This window comes from Lacerta agilis, chromosome 13 (genome assembly GCF_009819535.1).
Source record: "Lacerta agilis isolate rLacAgi1 chromosome 13, rLacAgi1.pri, whole genome shotgun sequence".
In the NCBI taxonomy this organism is placed as follows: domain Eukaryota; kingdom Metazoa; phylum Chordata; class Lepidosauria; order Squamata; family Lacertidae; genus Lacerta; species Lacerta agilis.
Genome location: NC_046324.1, coordinates 29528928 through 29549678, shown reverse-complemented (window position 1 = coordinate 29549678; position 20751 = coordinate 29528928). Strand labels below are relative to the sequence as shown.

The window sequence follows — 20751 nt, the reverse complement described above, 5'->3', positions numbered from 1 at the left end:
ATGACAGAACCCCCTAGCTTCTCTCCCCCTGGGGAATGAACTCAGTTGCATGGATGTCAAGGAGATGGCAGGTCACCGTTTTAAGGGAGACTTTTGACGCGGGAGATGGCGGGAATGTATCTCTGGGTATTGAGGAAAATTATATGGTGTTTATTGTCCTCAATACAGAGAGATTCTTTGCTCACCTTTCCCACATGGGAGAAAACAGCTGAGGCTGACCTCCCAGTGCAGGAGAGGTGGAATCAAAACTACTCTCCATTTCTCCTAGAGGTGTGGGACAAATTCCCCCAGGAGGATGCTGAGCCTTGCGCTTTTGTTTGAAACCTAGACCCAGACCAGATGGGCTTGCCCGATTTGAACTCTTCAGTACAGGACAGAAGTGTGTTAGAATGAGAGGAGGAGGAGGGAGAGGCACCCCTGCAAGGTTGCCTCGACTTCTGCTTCTTTTGAACTGAAGGCACGGCTGTTTTCTTGTCTTTGGTTTTCCTCAATACATCTTTCGGCAACTCTTCTTCAAAGAGGTGGATGCCACTGAAAGGTGTCCCAAAAAGCCAAGTCCACTGAAGAATGCACCACCCAGAGATACCTGCGTGCCACAACTGCATCTGCGATGGCCCTGGACAAACACTGAATGGCATCTCAAGTTGCATCTGCAATGAAGGCAGCTGCTTTGTATTGTCAACCGAGAGAACTTTTAAGGGTAGCACTTTCCAATTCTTCATCAGCCAAACCAAGGAAGTCCGAGCCATAATGGAGGCAGCCATGGCAGCTTGAAGGGCCAATGCCTTTGAATTGTGGGCCTTACACAAAGCTTTGTCAGACAAGCCGTGAAATCGGTCTTGAAGGGTCATCTTTCCGTCCCGATGAACAATGGCACCTGGGAGAAGCACCCCTGCTGGAGTATTTACCAGGGGCACCTTCAACATCTCCATGAACGCTGGTGGGAAAGGATATAAATGCTCTGCCACACTTGTGTTTCTCTTCCGCTGTGAAGGCGCTACCCATTTCCTTAAATTCAGGAAGTAAAGGAATTTCTCTGATGGTGAGCTTCCCTTGGGCTGCTGCGGAGGCACTGGAAATGGATCCTGAAGATCTAAGGTGGAAAGTACTCTGTCCAAAAGAGGTTCATAGTCACTGGGATTGAAAAGCTTAGAGTGCTGAAGGACTTTGGTCCGAATGTCCTCCCTCTGATCCCTTCTCCAAATTGCCTGCAGGCTTACAACTATTCCTCTTGTCTTTTCCCAGAATTTTATGGCAATGTCTGGTGTCCCTTTGCTCAGCAACCTTCCCGAATGCCTCGTCAGTTGCCTTCCTCTTAGCCCTTTTGTGGTTTCTGGGTGAGGATTCTGAAGACGGCTCAGAAGAAGAGTGCCATCTGCTTGACCTCGCGCCATTTGCTGACATGTGGTGCATGCGACCCACTGCAGCCCTCACCTGCTCGATCACTCCCATCACTGGCTGTTTAATGCTTTGGTAGAGATCCTGAGCGATGCCTGGAGCCAGAACTGAGATAGAGGCTGCCGTGGAAGTGGGAACTCGGTGAGTGGCAGATGCATTAGAGGCTTGGGAGGACCAAGATGCAGAAGTGCTTGGAAATGCATTATATTCAGACTCCCTGCCCCTAATGCGGGGTGTGCTTGCCCCCTGGTGGTCATGGCTGGTGGCAGTGCTGGCCTCATACCCAGAGGACGGTGTTCCGCAATTCGGGCGGTAATAAACATAAAAAAGCTCAGCAAGTTCCTGCATTGCGTTGTTCCGTAAGGGCCCTTGATCGACAGAAGCTGTGAAGTGGAAGAAGACACTTGGAAATAGAGCACAGCAACCAGAAAAGGATCCACGATAGATGGCGATGCTATTCAGAGAGCTGAGAGAGGTACACAGGGAAGGAACCGAGGAGCATCTTCAACCAGCAACAATCTACAAATCTAGTATGACCCTGCCTGTCCCAGGTAGCAGGTGGACATAAGCCATTATCTGGATGCCTCCATCCCACAGTGCAGAGAAGTTCCTCAGCTATTCAAAATCTGGCAATCCCTGCTCTATATAATGGTATATGGCCCCACAAGGAAATCATTGTTTGTTTATTCACCTTCAGATTTTCTGAACTGAGACATTTCTCTTTCGTAAGTCAAGCTTGGGGGAACTACAGCTCCAAACAACATTGGCAACCAAGGCCAATGGCAAGAGATGTTGGGAGTTGTTGTTCAGCAACATTCACAGGGCCAAAGGCTCTCCACACCGGCATTAAGTAACTGAGTAAACATAAAACATCTTTACAACTCGCTTTTTAACTGTGGAGGGCATCTCCACCCTCTCCTGCAAATGTTGTGATGTTGGGCCTTTGGATCTGGTCACTGCCCAGGTGGAGAACACCTGGGAATCTTACCTACACTTTCTTGTGGTCCTTGCGAGGATGGGGTAGAAATGTAATCAACAAACTGCCCCTATTCTTAACACAACAAATTCCTGGTGGCACTGATGCGCCTCCACTCACCCCCATGCTGGACATCTGCATCAATTTCTGAGAGCTCCAAGTTGAACTCAGAGAGGCTGCCAGTGAGAGCAGAATTCCACTGATCCTTCCAGAATTTGCTTTTGTTGTGTGCATTGCAATGGCAAAACGAAGGCGTCACCCAATCTTTACACTGGAGGGAGGAAAAGGAGAAAGGAAGGTTAGAGTTTATCAAATCCACAATATCTGTAAGTTCCTTGCAGCCTGCAAATGGTTCCCACTCTGAGGGCCCCTACCATTTCCTCAGCAAATAAGGAACGACAAAAGCAGAGACAGGAAACCGCAGAGAATGGAGGTGCTACCCTGCTGGGGGAAAAGCAAAAGCCAGCATCTACTTCCAGAAGCAGCCGTATAGATGCCCCTGGATATTGACATCCAGAACAGAAGGAAATTGCTCGTCTCTCGTGTTCGTCTCTAGCTTTTAATACTTGGCAACTCTTTAGATCAGGGGTGGAGACCATGTGGCTTTCCAATGTTGTGGGACTTCAACAACCATCAACTCAGTCCAAATGACCAATGGTCAGGGATGGCCAAAGCTGTAGTCCAGCAACATCCAAATGTTAGCCCTGCTTTAGATGGAGCCAACAGAAGGCTCTTCCCTCCCCCACCCCCAAACCTAATTGTGATACAGGGGCGTTTTCAGGGTGTGAGAGGCAAGTCACAGCTGGAGGGAGGAATTAACCACTATCAGTGTGTAACACATACACACTGAAACTGTCCACCTGCACTGCAATTAGGCATGAAAATAACTTTTATCAGCTGGAATAGAAGGCTGCTTTCAAGCCAGTTTCAGCAGCAAGGGGGCAGGATCCTGTGGGCACCAGGAAGGAGTCTGCAGGTATGGTGTAACCCAACCACTCTAGGGAGACAAAGGTCTCTGCAGAAATAGGAGTCCTGCACCCCAAAAGCCCTTCTTACCTCTGCAGCAACCTTATCACAAATGTAGCAGTAGCACTCGCTGCATGTCTCTGCGTTTCTCCCAAGGGGGCACGATGTTTCACATTCCACTTGCCTAAAAGCAGACAAGAAACAGCTCCAAGTTGTGATAGCAGATCATAAATGGGTTTCAATGCACTGCACTTTCAACTTCTGTTACGTCCCTCGTTATAAAATGTCCCTATGAGAGGGATTCGGGAATCTTTTTTCAGGCCAAAGCCTGCATTTCCTCATGGGCAAGCTCCTGGGGGCTGCATGCCATTGGTGGCAGTGGCCATAGCCAAAAGTGACTCTTTGCAATAGATTCTGGCCCCACAAAAGTTTAAAAAAAAAAATTCTACACACTCACTCACCCACACTTCCAGTTAAGCAACATCTTGAACCGGGCAAAAGCACTCAAGAAGAGCACGGAGCAGAGCTGGACTAAGAAAGGCCCCCGGGCCAGAGATCTATGGAGGACTACATCGGGCCCCTTTGCTACAGGAGCTATTTGAAGGAGGGACATAATGAATGCTTGGGAGTCAAGAACCATCAGACTTCTGGACCAAGTGCAGGGACCTTTGACCCTTCAGATGTTGCTAGACTACAACTCCCATCACCCCCAGACGACTGGTCATACTTTCTTAGGGCAACGGGATCTCTTGTCCAGCAACTTTTGAAGCACCAAAAGTTCCCTATCCCCTCTTCTCAGCTGCAAATATTGCCACTAGATCTGTACCAGTGCAACTGTACCGATGCAACTGTGCTTAAGCACAATGTGTTTTTCCCCCAGTGGAAGGTGCGTTTGTGGAATTCCCTTTTGTTCTCCTCTGTGGCATGATACATACTCAAAGGGGTGGGTCGGGCAGTCATATCTCGCATGGGGCATCACTTTTGCTCTCTTGCAGAAAGTAACTATCACTTCCTCATCCACAGCTTCTTCTGTATTCTCTCCTTTCAAGGGAATCTCTTCTGTAAAAGGAAAAAATACTGAATACCATTTCACTGCAATTCTAGAAAGGCACTGCCCAGACCTCAGGCTTTAAAAGGAAAACGAGAGTGCGTTGAGGGTTAGGGCAAATTCATAAACCACATTTTGGTCAGTTATAAAACAGGCTGATCCAAAAAGACTGATTCATTCACTGGAAATAATAATATTAATAGTAGTAGTAGTAGTAGTAGTAGCAATATATAGAATCTGTAGAAGCATCATTCTTTTAAGGCATCTTCGTTTTGGTCTTTAGCTTAAAAATGTATAAATTACTTCCGTCTTCTAGATTGTTGTTTCTATGCCTTATCCATTGTTTCTTCAGGTTGCTTGAATGTATTTATTTTTTGTACATCAACAAAGAATGTCAGGACTATATTTCAATAAGAATCACTTTATATTTAAAATACATCTTCCTTTGCAGCTCTGTTTAGCTTTTCACCAGTGGCCCCAATAGTAAAATAGCAACGATTCATTAACAGAGATCAGGTGACCAATATCAAATATGTAATCACTCTTAGAGCTGCTATGACTGTTAGCTCTTATTACCTGTGTTCTTCTGAGGATCTGATTTTGTATTTTTTATATATTTTGTACTTTCTTTAGCAGTTGGTAATAAATATTTGATTATTTGACAGTTAAATTTTGCAACAGCTAAGAACTAGATGGTGCCCAAAATATTTCAGAAAACAACATAGGCTTGTAGTTAGTTACCGGTAGTTACCTACTTGCTTGGGGGATATAAGAATCCGTTACAGGTACAATCCACTACTCTACACTGACCCTACCTTCTTAGTGTTTTACACAGCTTTGCAAATAAGACCACAAATGCTCCTGGTGTGTTTTGTTTCCCTTTTCAAGTTATTGACGGTGCACCAAAAGAAAAGTAACAATAAGACAAAAATCACAAATTCTTTCCAAATAGTCCAAATCTTCCTGGCCTGCCACAAGCACCTAGACATGGGGCTTTAAGAGGACAGTTTGTTTGTTTGTTTTTAAAATGAACACTCACTTTCTTATTCTGCTTCCTTTTATTCCAAGCAATGTACTGTACAGCAATACAAAGAACAAGGAGCCCACCCACAGTTCAAAAGGACAAAACAATAAAGTTTCCAGAGACCCTACTGAAATAATTATATCTATATATAAAAACCAGTTACCTGCATCCTCATCCAACAAAATACAACTCGCCATGGAACTCTGAGTTTCATCGTCATCAATCAAGATGACACTCTCCTCTTTTTCAGTGGACTCCATGCCTGTTGAAGGGTAACTCCCAAAGCGTGCAACTTGTGAAGGCTGGCAAAGGCTAGAAAGAGGAAAAGGGGGGAGGGGAGAGGGCATTTGCCATTGATGCCTCTACGAAAACGACCTGCCCATTTTAAACCAGTTTCAGTCATCATGTGTTCTAACTCAGCAGTAGCACATCTGCTTTGCATGCAGAAAATTCCATGTTCAGTCCTTTGCATCACCAGGCAGAGTTGGGGGGGATGGGACTCCTGCCTAAAACCCTGTAGACAATATTGTTCTAGATGGACAAAGGGTCCGGCGCAGTATACGGCAGTGCACTTCCTATGTTCCTAACATGCATGGGGGAGGGGGTGGAAACTCAGGGAAGACATGACTTCACCAACAATTTTTTAAATTGAATTTTACATTGCACATTTAAATTCAAAAATTAAAGAAGATCATCATGATCATCATTTATTATTGTATTTTATGAATTATTGTATTTGAGTATTTTGCTGGAAGCCACCCAGATTGGCTGGGCTGGGGAAACCCAGCCAGATGGGCAGGGTATAAATAATAACTTTAATTATTTATTATTATTATTAATTATTATTATATTTAGGATTCCATGAATCCTTAGACTCCCCTCCACCCTTAAATGGTTACCATTTTCAATCTTTTTCAACTGCTTCACTATTTTCTCTACTTTTCTTAAATAAACCATTTTTACTTTAGTTTTTAGTACATTTAGAACATTTTTAGTACATTGCTGACTTCACCAACAATTAAAGTGACCCCAAACTTTACTCTGGAGCACCCCCCCCCCACTTTGCCATGATGCAATTGCCCCCAACCCTTCACCCGAGCCGTTTGTTTTCGCGCCTCAACCGCCCCCGACTAAAGCCCCCATCTTGTCATGCCCCCAACCCTCTTTCCCCTCACCTTGTGCCTGAAACTCCAAACCCCCGCGAAACAATTCAGTCTCATCAAACACACGCACACATTTCGCTGCCATTGCGCAAACTGGGTGAGTCTTCAGCTCCCTCCCATTTGCTTGCTCCTTCCTATTGTCCCCCCACCCCACCCCCATTCTTTCTGCACATCCCGAAACCACCGCCGAGCTAGAACTGCAAGACAAAACAAGCCACAAACACACAGCAACAAGACTCGCTTTCCTCCGCTTTCGCCCACCTGCAGCGGCCTCCGCTCGCTTCGATTCCCGCGCCCAGAGTTTCAATTGGCGTTCACTTCCGGCCCACCCAGCGACAACCCCCGTCTCCAGGATTTCAGCCTGGGAAGACACACAGAGATATGAATGGTAGAGCGTCACATCTCGCCACCTGGAGAGGGTGTTTCCGGGTGTATTTTAGGAATCGCTGGATGCGGCGTGGCAAAGGACCGGAGATTGGCAGAAGGCGGAGCTGCCTTTGGAAATAGATGCAGGCGTTCAGGTTTTGGTTGGGCGGCAGAGGAGAGCACTCGTAAGCAAAAAAAAAAAAAAAAAAGGCTGCAGCCAAAAGATGATTTCATGCCTTTCTTTCTAAACGCACACAGAACTGGGGCGGGGGGGGGGAGAGATTGTTTTTTTAAAAACAAAATTAAAAATTAAAAAAATCCTTCCAGTAGCACTTATAGAGACCAACTAAGTTTGTTCTTGGTATGAGCTTTCGTGTGCATGCACACTTCTTCAGATACAGTTTTTTTTAGTTAAGTTTGTTGGGGCCCATAAATAATTCTGGCTAGTGGTGGCGTTCATTTTTAACTGAAGGTGCAAGGCTATACTTGTCTACTCAGAAGTAAGCCTCTTTGTATTCAGTGGGGCTTTTGTTGTTCAGTCGTTCAGTCGTGTCCGACTCTTCCTGACACTGTTGTAAGAATTTTAAGGTCTTTCATATATATATAATAATTGTTATTAATGTACCAAACAAATAAGGCCACATGTCTGAAAACAGCACAGGAAGACAGGCTCACTCCATTTTGACTCCTAGCTGGCCAAGTGTTTTCATCTGCAGAGAGGAGGTGAGATGTCTCTGCCTGAGTGGTTCTCTGGCATCCTGAGTGCCAGATGATGGGCCATTTCCCTCACAAAGGACAGCCATTAGCCCTACCGGCCAGGGCAGGAAACCTGTTTTGTTTTGCAGAAATGTGTGTCTGGGAGGGGTCAAGGAGAGATGGCACAGGTGTGGAAAATTCCCAAGTTACCTCCTCTGACCTTCCCATTTTGTGATGTAGCTCTGATGTATCTGGAGGAATGGTGGTCTTGGGTTACACCTCTTCTGTGATTGGATTATGTTTCTGGGGGTGGGCTAGACTCCAGGAGGGATTTTGAAATGTCTTTATAAGAGCATGGCTGCATTGTTCTGAGTCTTTTCCCCTGAGAAACACCGTTGTTGCAACAGCTTCAATAAGGATCAAGCTTACTAGCTGCTTTGCTTCTCAATCTTCTCTGGTTGGCCTCTGTTTTTTTACTCCTACCGGTACCAATGGAGAACCTGCAAAGGACTTTACAAGGGCTCTTGTGTACCCCATAAGGGAATAAGGGCAGATTTTTTTCTTACAACACTACTCAGAAGTAAGCCTATTTGTATTCAGTGGGGCTTTTGTTGTTCAGTCGTTCAGTCGTGTCAGACTCTTTGTGACCCCATGGACCAGAGCACGCCAGGCACCCCTATCCTCCACTGCCTCCCGCAATTTGGCCAAACAGTGGGGCTTACTCCCAGGTAAATCCTTCTGAGTGGACATGTATAGTATGTCCACATGTATAGGACATGTATAGGATGTTCCAACCTTTCTGATGGGAAGAGCTGTTCTACAGTAGAACAGACTCTCTTGGAAGACGTTGTACTCTCCTTTGGAGGTTTTTAAACAGAGGCTGGCTGACCGTCTGTCAGGGATTCTTGAACTGTGATTGTTGCATTTTAGGGGGCTGGGCTAGATGACCCTTGGGATCCCTTTCAACTCAGCGATTCTGTGACTGTCCTCTAAGTGCAGCATCTCCAATTGCAGACGGAAGAAAAGCAGCCTTCAGATTAGATACGTCATGTGTATACAAAACTGAGCTGTAAAAACCAACTGGTGTGCACTGATTCACATAAGCACTTGTACCTGTTGTTGTAAGAAAAAAATCTGCCCTTATTCCCTTATGGGGTACACAAGAGCCCTTGTAAAGTCCTTTGCAGGTTCTCCATCAGTAGGAGTGAAAAACAGGGGCCAACCAGAGAATCATTAGAAGCAAAGCAGCTAGTAAGCTTGATCTTTATTGTTCCGTTGCAACAGGGTCCCTTCCTCACACACAGGTGAGCAGGGAAGAAGAACCCCAAACCAAGGGCTGCCTGTCCTTAAAGACATTTCAAAAAATCCCCCCTTGGAGTCCGCCCCACCCCCAGAAACCTCACACATACATCACAGAAGAGCTGCAGCCCCCAGATACATCACACCTACATCACACAAAAGGCGTTATCTGATGCCTCTTCTCAGTAGCCTGGCCATTCCTTTGAGATGGTAATCTTCTGTAATTCCTGGAACAATTAAATCCCTCACCCCCTCCTTCCTTGCAGAGACCCATTTGGTAAACATTTGGTCAGTTTTGAGAGTTAAAATGGTGTCAACCCTGTCTTCCTGTGCTGCTTCAAACATGTGGCCTTGTTTGCTTGGAACACTTATGAACATTGTGTGTGTGTGTGTGTGTGTGTGTGTGTGTGTGTGTATATATATATATATATCCGTAATTTCTTAAAACACTGTAGAGACAGTGTAATGATAGCGCCTGTAATTTTTTGACACTCCCTTAATGTTAAGGATTTGGATATTTGAGGGCTGGTCTTACAGTCACATGATCTGGTAGTTTTTTAGGCCTTGAGTTTCAGTTCTAGAAGAGACTCCTATGAATAAAGCTTGTTTTATAAAACTACTCATTGTTGATGTCTGTTGTTGGATACAGAAACATTACAGACAGTTTTACCCATGTTTTAGTTTGTACCTGTGAAGTGGTCCATGATTTGGAACATTGAAGGCAGATTAAAAGTACGTATATGGATTACCAAACATTCAAAAAGGAGCACTATGGTAGTCATGGGAAACTTCGCTACAGTACTCCGATATCTGTTGGAACTAAAACTCTGCCAAGAATGTAAGGTCCAACAAATTCCTCAGTTGCCTCATTGACAATTTCATTTCCAATTGTTATAAGAATTCTAAGTCACCATAAATAGAATGAATGTTCATAAGTGCAGAAGGTAAACATACAAACATAAGTGCATAAACCACATATCTGAAATAGTAGAGGAGAGCAATCCTGAAGCCATCTTAATGACCCCAAATATTTCCTCTGCAGAAAGACACTTGCAAATCCTTAAAATCCAGTCTTAAGGGCATGTATTATGTGTGAATTGGGTAGGCCTTTGACCTGGATTCAAGAACTAAGGTATTTACCATTTCAAAAGAATGGTTCAGAATGACCAGGAAATGCAGTCTAAAACATTATCAGAAGTTACACACAGAAAACAATAAACACTCATGAACACCATAAAAGATTCAATCAAGTGCAGAGTTTTACTTGACAGGTTATAAAAGCATAATTGGTAGCAAATTCCACAAGCTGTGGAAAGGCATACTTAAAGAGTGCAACAAGAGTTCAAGCCTCTCTTTCTGCAGCAGGTCACAAGCAAGAGAAAAAACAAGTTACAGTACATGGAACGCTGTTAGCGGTCTTCTTCCTGTAGAAACTGCACATGTCTAAAGAGCAGTTCCCACAGAAAGTTTCATTGCATATTCTGCATAGTCAAAGCAATCTCAGCTTTCTGCCACTTCTTGAATTTTCTAGATTCTTCTTCTGTTTCTGGAGTGAATGAAATTGTTATAGGAATTTTAAGGTCTTAGATATATAATAAATGTTCATAAGTGTACCAAGCAAACAGCTGACATCTCTGCAAGGAGGAAGACAATAGGAAAAGCTTTCCAATTCTCTTTGGACTGTAGGGACTTACACCTCCCTGTAAATACAGTCTGGCAAGTATCTGTTAAGCTGAGCACACTATCAACACGCCTAAGAGATTCAGGAACTATTTACCATCTCAAAGGAATGGTCAGGTTACCCAGAAAAGGCAATCTGATAAGGCATTATCAAGATAACCTGGCAGACAGGAGATAAACAACGCACTAAGATTTCTGTTGTAGACTCTTCTGTGACGTAGGTGTGATGTATCTAGGGGGGTGGTCTTGGGCTACACCCCTTCAGTGATGCATGTATGATGTTTCTGGGGGTGGTCTTGGACTCCAGGGCAGGCAATTTTAATGTCTATATAAGGGCTTGCATGCCTGGCTCTGGGTCCTCCTCTGCTTTCCTGTGTGTGAAGGGAGCACCCTGTTGCAACAGCGTTAATACTAGCTGCTTTGTTTCTCAATATTCTCTGGTTGGCCTCTGTTATTTTCTCCTACCGATGGAGAACCTACAAAGGGAATAAGGGCAGATTTTGTTTACAACGACAAGAGAGAGAGAGAGAGAATCCAACAGATCCCCTACCCCTCAAATGACCCAGACTCTCTTTTGCTCCAATACAAGGTGTGGCAAGCCTTTCCAAGTCCGGCACAGCCTTTCAACTACCAGTAATTAAGCAAATTTCACTTATCATAGCACGAAACTGAACAAAACACATTCTTGTCTCCAAGAAATATATTTTTATTAACATCATCTAATCCATATTTATACAGGTGAACAGCAGCCTAGCCAAGTTGCTAAGCTGGAACATTACATTCAGAGTTGATTTTTTGCAAAATCACTAATACACCCTCTTGTGTCTCCCAGGGGAGGCAAAACAGGCACAGAAACGTTGATCAAGTGCTCTTTGAGGGCAGATTACCCAATAATACTGCTACTTTTGAGTATGAGTGTGCGTGTGTGTGCATACACACACACACACAGAGAGAGAGAGAGGTGGTCGTTCCCTGCAAATATTCACGGGGCTCCACATGAAACTTTGTCTTCTTGGACATTGATTTTGATACCATTGAAGTGGAAAGCTTCACTTCTACAGTGCAGCTTGCATAACCGTCTTGAAAACATACAGGGTGTGATTCTGCACCTGAGGCTCATAAGACCAGGCTGAAGGCAGACATCAGGTGGTTCTTTTCAGAGAGTTGAGAAACACTTCCAATAAACAGCAGGCAATTGTGATATTTGTGCTGATCACACTTGCAAGTTGAATACAGTGTCCACACAGAGTCATTGTCATCAAAATGCTATCCCTTAATTTCCCCCCAACAATTTTACTGTTTCTGTTGTACCGCTTGTTTTTTTTACTTAGTGGATTTTCCACAGAAAGAGTAAATCTTTATTGAAGGGGGGGGGGGAGATATGAACTGCATTTTAACTTGTGTGCGTTCCAAACTGCTGTGTGGAAATACGTGAGGTTTGGGAGGTCATTGTTCACAGTATGTACATTCAGCCCACTTTTGCCTCAGCTAAAACAACCTTTGCCACTTTCCTCCATAAACCTCTTATGCCGTTTCAGAAACCAGGAAAAGCTTCTCCACTGTGGAGTGTGCAAAATGGTTCTAAGGGTACATCCAGGCGGTGAATTGTCACACTCCCAGTTTGACCATGATATGCAAAGCACATGAAGCATTTGCTCGACAGATCGCCTCATAAAGGAGACCCCTTTTATGCTTCATCAAGACACAATGGACCACCTGCTCTGAAGTTTTCAGCTCTGGATGTAGGCAAGCAAGGAACCATCATCAGGCCAAGCAACCAATGCACATATGGATGAGTGCCATCCTGCTTGAACTGCATGTCCAGCAGCAGCGCAACTCCCTATTCATGTTAACAACAGAAGATTAAGCAGAAACCAACTGATACAAATGGCACCATATACCATCTAAACTTAAACTGTACTGTCACTGTTTCCCTAAAGCAAACCCTGGGATTTCTCCAGCTGCTTTTGGACTACAACTCCCATCAGCTAGTAGGACCAGTGGACAGGGATGGTGGGAATTGTAGTCCAAAAACATATGGAGACCCAACTTTGGGAAGCGCTGGTCTACACCCTCACTTACTCACTTTGAGCTCTTTTTAAAAAATACTTTTTGTCCGCCTCTAACCTAAGTCTGTAGAAGTGGTCTGAAGTCAGGGGTGAGGAAGGAGTGGCCCTCCAGATACTGCTGAAGTTCAGCTTCTACCATCGCTGACCATTCGCCATGCTGCCTGGGGATGATGGGAGCTGGAGCCCAGCAGCTTCAGGAGGGCCACAGGTCCCCCATTCTTGCCTTGGATGGACATTCATAGTTTCTGTTTCCAGCTGAATAGCCAATCAAAGAGGTGCAAGTTTTGAAAGGCCTCCTTCCCAGCGCAGGAAGGAAGCTTCTTGTTGTGATACAAGGCAAAGAGGAAGAAGAAAATGTGCTGATTCAGATGAATCTTATGCATTAGCCCTTTGAGCACTGAGAGGTAATCTCGGTTTCTAATGTTTGTTTCTAAAGCCTGAGTGATATGCAGTGTTAGGCAAGGGGCTTCATTCTGACTTCTGGAGGGACCCAGAGAAATTCAGGTGTCAAGGCATAAAATTGTTTGTATGTTTACAACAAACAAGGGCTTCAAAAGAGCAAGGAACATATTAGCTTCGTATTTCCAAACTGGAGGTTCCTAGGTCTCACCTGAAATGCAATTCAGGGACTACAGATTACCTCTTGCATTTAGATGGCACCACCAAAAATTTGGACAAATCCATCCATCTCTTCAAAAATGAAGCACTCGGAAATATGACTCCTTAGCCCTTCTCTGGCCTTAGCTTAAATAACAAACATACAAAATCTTAGCGCAACAGCAAAGATGCAAACTTGTGTCAGAATGATGCTCAATTGATCTATTTCTCTGCTAGAGAGAGAATCACTTCTATTACAGTATATGCAAAAATTAGATGATAACTAGGTTGCCAGCTTCCATTTCCTGAGAGAGCTCTTGTGCCTTTAGCACAGGGGTGGGAACACTGTGGCCCTCCCAATGTTGCTCTCATTTTCCCTGACCACTGGCCATGCTGGCTGGGGATGATTCCCAGCAAATCTTGAGGACCACATTCCCCTCACCTGCTTTAACAGTGACTGCAAAGAGGTAAATTTAGCAGGCGAAACTTTTGTGGCCATGAAAATAACTCGGGTGGGTGGTTGAGTTTAATGGCAGCATTAAAAGCACAAGGGGAGGAAATATTGGGAATCCAATACGAATTACCTGGGGCATTTTCTGGGTAGCTCAGATAAAACCGTCCTCACCCCTGCTCTCCAAGACGGGTTTACATGGGGCAATTCATACAATGACACCACGCCAGAAAATGCCCCAAAGCAATGTGGGGCAGGGCACAACCCAAAGCTAGACTATGGTTTCAGATGCAACAAAGACTTACTTCTGAAGAGGCCAGGAAATGGTAGAGTTTGATCCAAGGGAAGGGCAAGAATGGACAAAAGAAACCTGGGGCACATGACAGTGTGAGGACATTTCTGAGGATGTGGTCACAGTGACCCAATCACGGAAGCAACCCTAGCAGTTCCATGGGGTATAAACAAAGCAAAATTGTGATGCTGAAAGGTTTGCTCCAGGAGACCATGTCCTAGGTCCAAATTCTCCAACCTTGGATTCTGAGGTAGTGTTGGACTACAACTCCCATCATCTCCAACCACCTTAACAAATGATCAATGATGGGAGTTGTAGTGCTGCAGCAGCTGAGGACCCAAGGTTGAAGAAGGCTGTCATACCGGAGAACACAGCTACTGAACTGTCGTTGCTGTTTCAAAAGATCCTGGGCTGTTGGATAACTGTTTACATTAAGGGTGGGTAAGCTCAGGCCTCCCCATTTCCTCCACCAGTCAGTTTGGCCAAAAGATGCTTACTTGCCCAACACTTGGCGCCATATACCACGTCAGGTGTGAGGCAGGTAAAGTCGCAGCTAAGCCAAATAGGGCTTTGTAAGGCCCTTCGGAGCCCTGGCTATGAGCTGTTACAACTTAACATTTACAACAGCCTGTAGGAGGGGTTAGGAACTGGAGGCCAGTAAGCCAAACCTGGGCTTCTAGAAGCCCCTGCAGTGAAGTCAAAACAGCAGCTGTGGCAACAGAACTTGCCAGCAGGCTGCTTGGGGGAAGTGGAGGCTTCTATCACCACTCTTTACTCCCATCTCAAAATGGTTGGTTTTTTTTAGCAGGGTCATAGCTACCCTGGGGTTTGGAGCATCTGAAATGCACCTTGGATCCAACGCTAGTTTGGGCAGAGTGAATCTGGATTGATATGAGTCCAGCTCAAAATCATGCCATCTTCTGGGGCAACTCACTCCAGAGCCAGACAAGCACTCTGCTTTGAATGGAGGAAAAACCCAGACTTTGGTAGGGGGACACAGGTGCAAGGTGGTCACACCTGAGCAAAAAGAAGAGGAGGAGGAGGAGAAAAGCATCTGGGTGATGGGAAGAACATTCTAAACTAGACCCGAACCAAGATACAGGTTGAAATGGAAGACCTCAAAGCAGGAGGTAGCAAATGCAGAGGGTATCAATTGGAAATGAAAGCCAAAAGAAAAGAGTCTTCATTTCTCTCTCCGAATTTGCCAGTGTCCATCCTGCCAGTCCAAAGGAAAAAGATTCCCAGCCGACAGAGAAGGGTTGCGCTCAACAGCTCCTAGATGGTTGGTGTGGAGTTGGATTGGACAGCTAGAAGCAGGATTTGATTAGCTGGGTGTTCCAGCCTATTTACTCCCTCAGGTCCTTGTCCTTCTTGTCTAGAAAACACAGAAAGAGAAATCCGGATCCAACAGCTGCCATTTCAAAAGGGCTTTTCGTCAATGGGCATAGTTGCAAATAGATGCACAGTTAATTAAGCTCACCTTTAGGGATGAACTTGAGAGAGCTGCTAAATATTCAGAAGCGAGATTGACCCCTTTTTGGGCCGTCGTTGATGAACTCGTGGCCCAGACCGTTGCCGCACTTGCCACATGAGACCTAGAAGGGAAGCATATGAAGCAAAGGGAATAGAGAGACAAAAACTCCAGAGCCCTCAGCACCCCCCTGTACGTAGCTGCTTGCACACTAGGGCCTTAGCACTGCTTTTCCACAACCGGTTGAAAGCAGAATTATAATGGTGGTCACACATGTGACTTAATAGAGCACATTATTTACCTAGCACTCACCCTCCCCACAGTGAAGACCCTTCTCTAACATTCACTAAGAAGCCCCTCTCAGCACAGCCCCCTTGCAACTTTAATTAGAAGCTTTCTCGGTGTCTTCTTTCCTTAACGCCTTTCTGGGTAGTGCATGCTACGTAGTTTCCCTCATAAATAGCTTCTTAACCAATCAGTTCCTGTTTGCTTTTAAAATGTGTTTGTTTTTAAAACTGCAAAATAGCTGTCGCAAGGAAACTTCTAATTAGATGCACAGTAGCCCCCCAATGCCTCAATAGTGCTTTGCCAGTTCACTTTGGACAGGCTGTTGCTGCAGCTGATATTTTTGGTTTGGGGTGGGGTGGGGGGTTTGGAGGAGGCAGTGCCATAGATTAGATATAAAAAAGGATGGTAGGACAAAAGAAACCTACTAGAACGCAATTCACTGACAACCATGTTGGCTGACTTCTCTGGAAGACGTTAAGGAACACTCCTGTCTTGGGCACTGAAAGCAGATTCAAGGGCTGGACCCTTTGCTCAGCTTGGGCTCCATTTCAACTCAGCAACAGTTCCTCAGTACTCACCTTGAAGGCTCCCGGCCGTTCTAAGTACTTGGAGATGCTATCATCATGGATAGTTTCAGTGAAAGCCGGCCATGGAGATGAGTGAGCATACTTGGACCTGCTCGAGAACAGCTCGTAGCCACATTTGGAGCAAGCGTATATACCTGTGCACAAAGATGGGAGCAGGAAGAAGAAGGGAATGAGGTCCCTGGAAGATACACATTCAAACTGGTAGTGGTTTATCTGCTGGACGAAGCCATACCCAGTTGACTGGAAGCAAGAGTGCTTACAGAAGCTGCGCTCATCTCAATGCAGCGTCCAGTCCAAACTATGCAAGCATCTCTCCATGCCAAACCCCTTCCCCTCATGTTTGAAATAGGATTGGAGTATCGGTCACTTATGGGGCAGAGGTGCTTTCTCCCCATAATGCTACCTTCATAGGCAATCAAACTTGTGGGAAGGGTAGTAGCTGAGTGGTCCCAGGTTCAATCCTCAATGGCACCTGCAGGTAGAACTAGAGAATATCTCCTGCCTAAAAGGAGAGCCACTTTTAGTCAGTGTCAACAGTACTGCGCTGGAAGGACCACTGTGTCTGTCTCAGTGTAAGGCCGCTTCCTGCATCCCTAGGAGTTACCTCAACCCCAATTCTCTGTTTTCATCATAATGGATCAGAGGTAATTACCAGAGCTCCACAGAGAATTGCTTTTCCAGAATTAAGACTTAACGTTATGGCCTCTGCCTCTTCTGGATGGCTGGTGTAAGAAATTACTTTTGAAACAGCCTTTCTGAGTGTTTTGTAAAAAAGCTATAAGACGACATTGTTCACTATCTTACCCAGTGTCCTGTATCATAAAGATCCCCGTGGAAAATATATGTGTGAGCATAACCACCAGAGGCATTTTATTACACCAGTGTGTTTGTGTGCTTTTGGCTATTAGACAAGGAAAATTATGTTACACTGCACGTCTCCTAATTGGAGCCAAGAAATTGAGCCCAATTTGTGCCTCAACTCTGAATGCCTTTTAATATTTTGTCATGGCTTACAGCTAAACAAATCATTTTTTTACTGTGTTAATGAATAGACATTATCCACTTCTGTGCCAATTCCATCTTTACAATTGCTAACACTGAACAAAATTCTTTCACAACTCAGCAGGCACTGGAAGGGTGGCAAGATGTGATTCTATAGGATTGCAAATAGCCGCTCACCTACAGGCCTGGAGCAAGTGAGAATTGCTTAGAAACACAAGAAGAGTTTGATGGATGAGACTAGTGGCCCATCGAGTCCAGCATCCTGTTCTCACAGTGGCCAACCACATGCCCGTGGGGAAACCCTCAAACAGAATCTGAGCACAAGAGCCCTCTCCCCTCCTCCGGTTTCCAGCAACTGAGATTTCAAAGTATACCGTCTCTGATTGTGGAGGCAGAGCATAGCCCCCATGGTTAGTAGCCACTGATAGCCCTCTCCTCCATGAATTTGTCCAATCCTCTTTGAAAGCAAGTTCCGTAGTTTAAATATATGCTTTGTAAATAAAGGCTTCCTTTTCTCCACCCTGAATCTTCCAACATCCACTTTCATTAGATATCCACAAGTTCTAGACTTTCGCTTTCTCTGTGCCTTGCATAATTTTATAAACTCCCTATCATGCAGCTCTTACTCAATTTTTCTCTAAACTAAAAAGTTCAAAATGCTGCAACTTTTCCTCATTAGAGAGTCGCTCTGTCCCCTTGATCATTTTGGTTGCCCTTTTCTGAACATTTTCCATAAGTTTCCCATTTTTGCTGCACTGTAGTGCCAATAGATGACAATAATGCAATCGCAAAAGGGAAGCCTTGCAGAACAGCCAATCAAGCAGAATAAATCTACCACTAATGCAAGATTATCATGTCCATTACACGTCACACAAAACACCGACCATAAAACACCAGTCTGGAAGGGTCCCTAAATTGTGAGACAGCTAATTATTATTTTCATGGGCCAGTAAACCTCTGTCGGCTGGCTTGTGTGATCCACCTAACACAATTGCATTGGGTAATGGAGGAGAAATTAATCCCATCCACAGGATGCTTTTGAAACCACAGCAATAAGTTTCATCACTGTGGCAGTTTTATTCTTAAAGGGGATGGGGAAGCCAAATGTGACCTTGAAAAATGGTGGGGTAAAAGTGTTTGGTGCAATGGTGGTCCCAGAGAAAATTTTCTCTGTGGTAGCAGCCACCAATTTGCAGGATTCTCTCCCTACAACGTGGGGGGCACTGTGGGTTAAACCACAGAGCCTAGGGCTTGCTGATCAGAAGGTTGGCGGTTTGAATCCCCACAACGGGGTGAGCTCCCGTTGCTCGGTCCCTGCTCCTGCCAACCTAGCAGTTCAAAAACATATCAAAGTGCAAGTAGATAAATAGGTACCGTTCCGGCGGGAAGGTAAACAGCGTTTCCGTGCGCTGGTCTGATTCGCCAGAAACAGCTTAGTCATGCTGGCCACATGACCCGGAAGCTGTACGCCGGCTCCCTCAGCCAATAAAGCGAGATGAGCGCCGCAACCCCAGAGTCGTCCGCGACTGGACCTAATGGTCAGGGGTCCCTTTACCTTTACCACCCTACAGAGGTACCTGTATATCTAAGAACCCTCATTGTATGACTTTCACCATACGCAGAACATACACCTCTTTTTGCCTCAGCCTTTGACAGCTAAGGACTTCTGTTTTGAGGAACTCACCCCTTTTGCACAATTTACACACTACCGTTCCACTTGGAATGGTTTTATTTTCATTTATTTATTTATTTATTTGCATTTATACCCCACCTTTTTCTCCAGGGAGCTCCAAAGTGGGTGTACATGGTTCTCCCCGTCCTCATTTAATCCTCACAATAATCCTGTGAGGTAGGTTAGGCTGAGAAGCCGTGACTGGCCAAGATCACACATAGTGAGTGAGCTTCATGACAGAGTGGGGATTCGAACCCTGGTCTCCCAGGTCGTAGCCAGACACTCTAACCACACTGTCACTCATTTCATTTTATCCTCATAATATTATCATCTTTTTTATAACTGTATATTCTATTATTTTAACCCACCCTGGGACCTTATTGTGAAAGGTTAGTAAGAAATCTTATAAATAATTTTAAGACGATAGAATTAATTGATTAGCACCATTATAACCCCAACAGGTACCAAATACTGTTTATCTTTTAAACCATCCTGATATCTTTGGATGAAGAGTGGTATATAAATTTTAACAACAGTCCCTTTTCTCACTCTGATGCTGTGCCATTTATCTACATTTCTGGGAATATAAAAGATAAAAGGGACCCCTGATCATTAGGTCCAGTCGTGTCTGACTCTTGGGTTGCAGCGCTCATCTTGCATTACTGGCCAAGGGAATATATTCTGAGAATATAAATCTCCATAAATAACAGGGAGGGCACTTAAGATTCTTCTCAGTTTGTGCTCATACAAGCATTTTTCTTTGTACAGTTGTGGCGGCCAGCTGAGTCTGTGCCCCACCAATCTACCCTCTATGAGAGGTGGGTGCATAATCATGGGGGCAACCAGCTTTCTCCAGGTTAGTTGTCCCACCCAGATGTTCTATGAATATGTGACCAAACAAAAAAACAACTGAAGAATGGGGTGTCCCTTTGAGACAGGCGTCTCCAACCTGGTGCCCTCCGGGGGCTGATGGGAATTGTAGTCCAACTGTATCTGGAAGGCACAAGGTTGGCGAAGGCTGATGTAAGAAGACCACCATGACCAGAGTTTTATTGACTGCGCCGCCACCCCAGAGATTGCAATCCCCGCGCCGGGTGGCCCATATCGTGGATCCTCCTCCCGGTCCATCCATCCACCGATCCCGGGGGCGTGGAGGGGAAATCAGTTCCCCGCTTGCCGGCGCCTGCCGCGGGTAGTTAGTGGGGTGGAGATTCTGCGGGCTAGATCCAGCCCCGCGCCGGGTGGACCCGATCTTTCCCCGTGAGATGATTTCCCCTTACCGGGTTCGAAGTGGTCCTGATAGATCTCGCCTCCTCTAAAGACGCAGAAGGACATGGCAGCTATCGCTCTCTCCCAGCCCCTGACGCCGCTCCGGCCGCTTCCCGGTTATATAAGCGGCCGCCCTCCGTCCCTCCCCCTCCTGGCTCTGTGTGCTCCGACGCCTGCAGTTCCAGCGGGAGCGGCGCCAGGGGGCGCTGTCGGGCAACGCTCCGCCGCCCGCGGAAGCCCACGCGCGGAGAGGCACGGGGCGGGGGGGTGGAGGAGAAGGGGCGCTCAGAGAAGTCCCGGAAGAGCTGGCGTAGGATCAGGCCTAGATCAGGCTTAACTGCCTCGTTGGAGCAAGTCAAAACGGGCCTCTTTAGTTCCGGTTTCCGTTCCTCCTAGTGGCCGACCAGATGCAGAGGGCAGTTGTGTCCTTTTGTGGG

At 45.5% G+C, this 20751-nt stretch overlaps 2 protein-coding genes across 2 annotated transcripts in view; both read right to left on the bottom strand.

Annotated features, from left to right (window-relative positions):
- LOC117056981 overlaps window positions 1-6913 on the bottom strand; it is a 28679-nt gene extending 21766 nt beyond the window's left edge. The window contains exons 1-5 of the mRNA XM_033167693.1: window positions 6837-6913; window positions 5576-5724; window positions 4276-4399; window positions 3431-3524; window positions 2495-2645 (exon numbers count right to left, since the gene is read on the bottom strand). Of these exons, the coding sequence (XP_033023584.1) occupies window positions 2495-2645; window positions 3431-3524; window positions 4276-4399; window positions 5576-5672 (466 nt within the window). The 5' untranslated portion in view covers window positions 5673-5724; window positions 6837-6913. The remainder of the gene's footprint in view (window positions 1-2494; window positions 2646-3430; window positions 3525-4275; window positions 4400-5575; window positions 5725-6836) is intronic.
- A 5806-nt stretch (window positions 6914-12719) lies between these two features.
- Window positions 12720-20510, bottom strand: MSRB1 (methionine sulfoxide reductase B1). Its single transcript, XM_033166527.1, has 4 exons — window positions 20326-20510; window positions 16363-16505; window positions 15506-15620; window positions 12720-15400 (listed from the first exon to the last, which is right to left on the bottom strand). Exons 1-4 carry the CDS (start codon window positions 20378-20380, stop codon window positions 15372-15374), a joined length of 342 nt encoding a protein of 113 aa, XP_033022418.1. The 5' UTR covers window positions 20381-20510; the 3' UTR covers window positions 12720-15371.
- Between the last annotated feature and the right edge of the window lie 241 nt (window positions 20511-20751).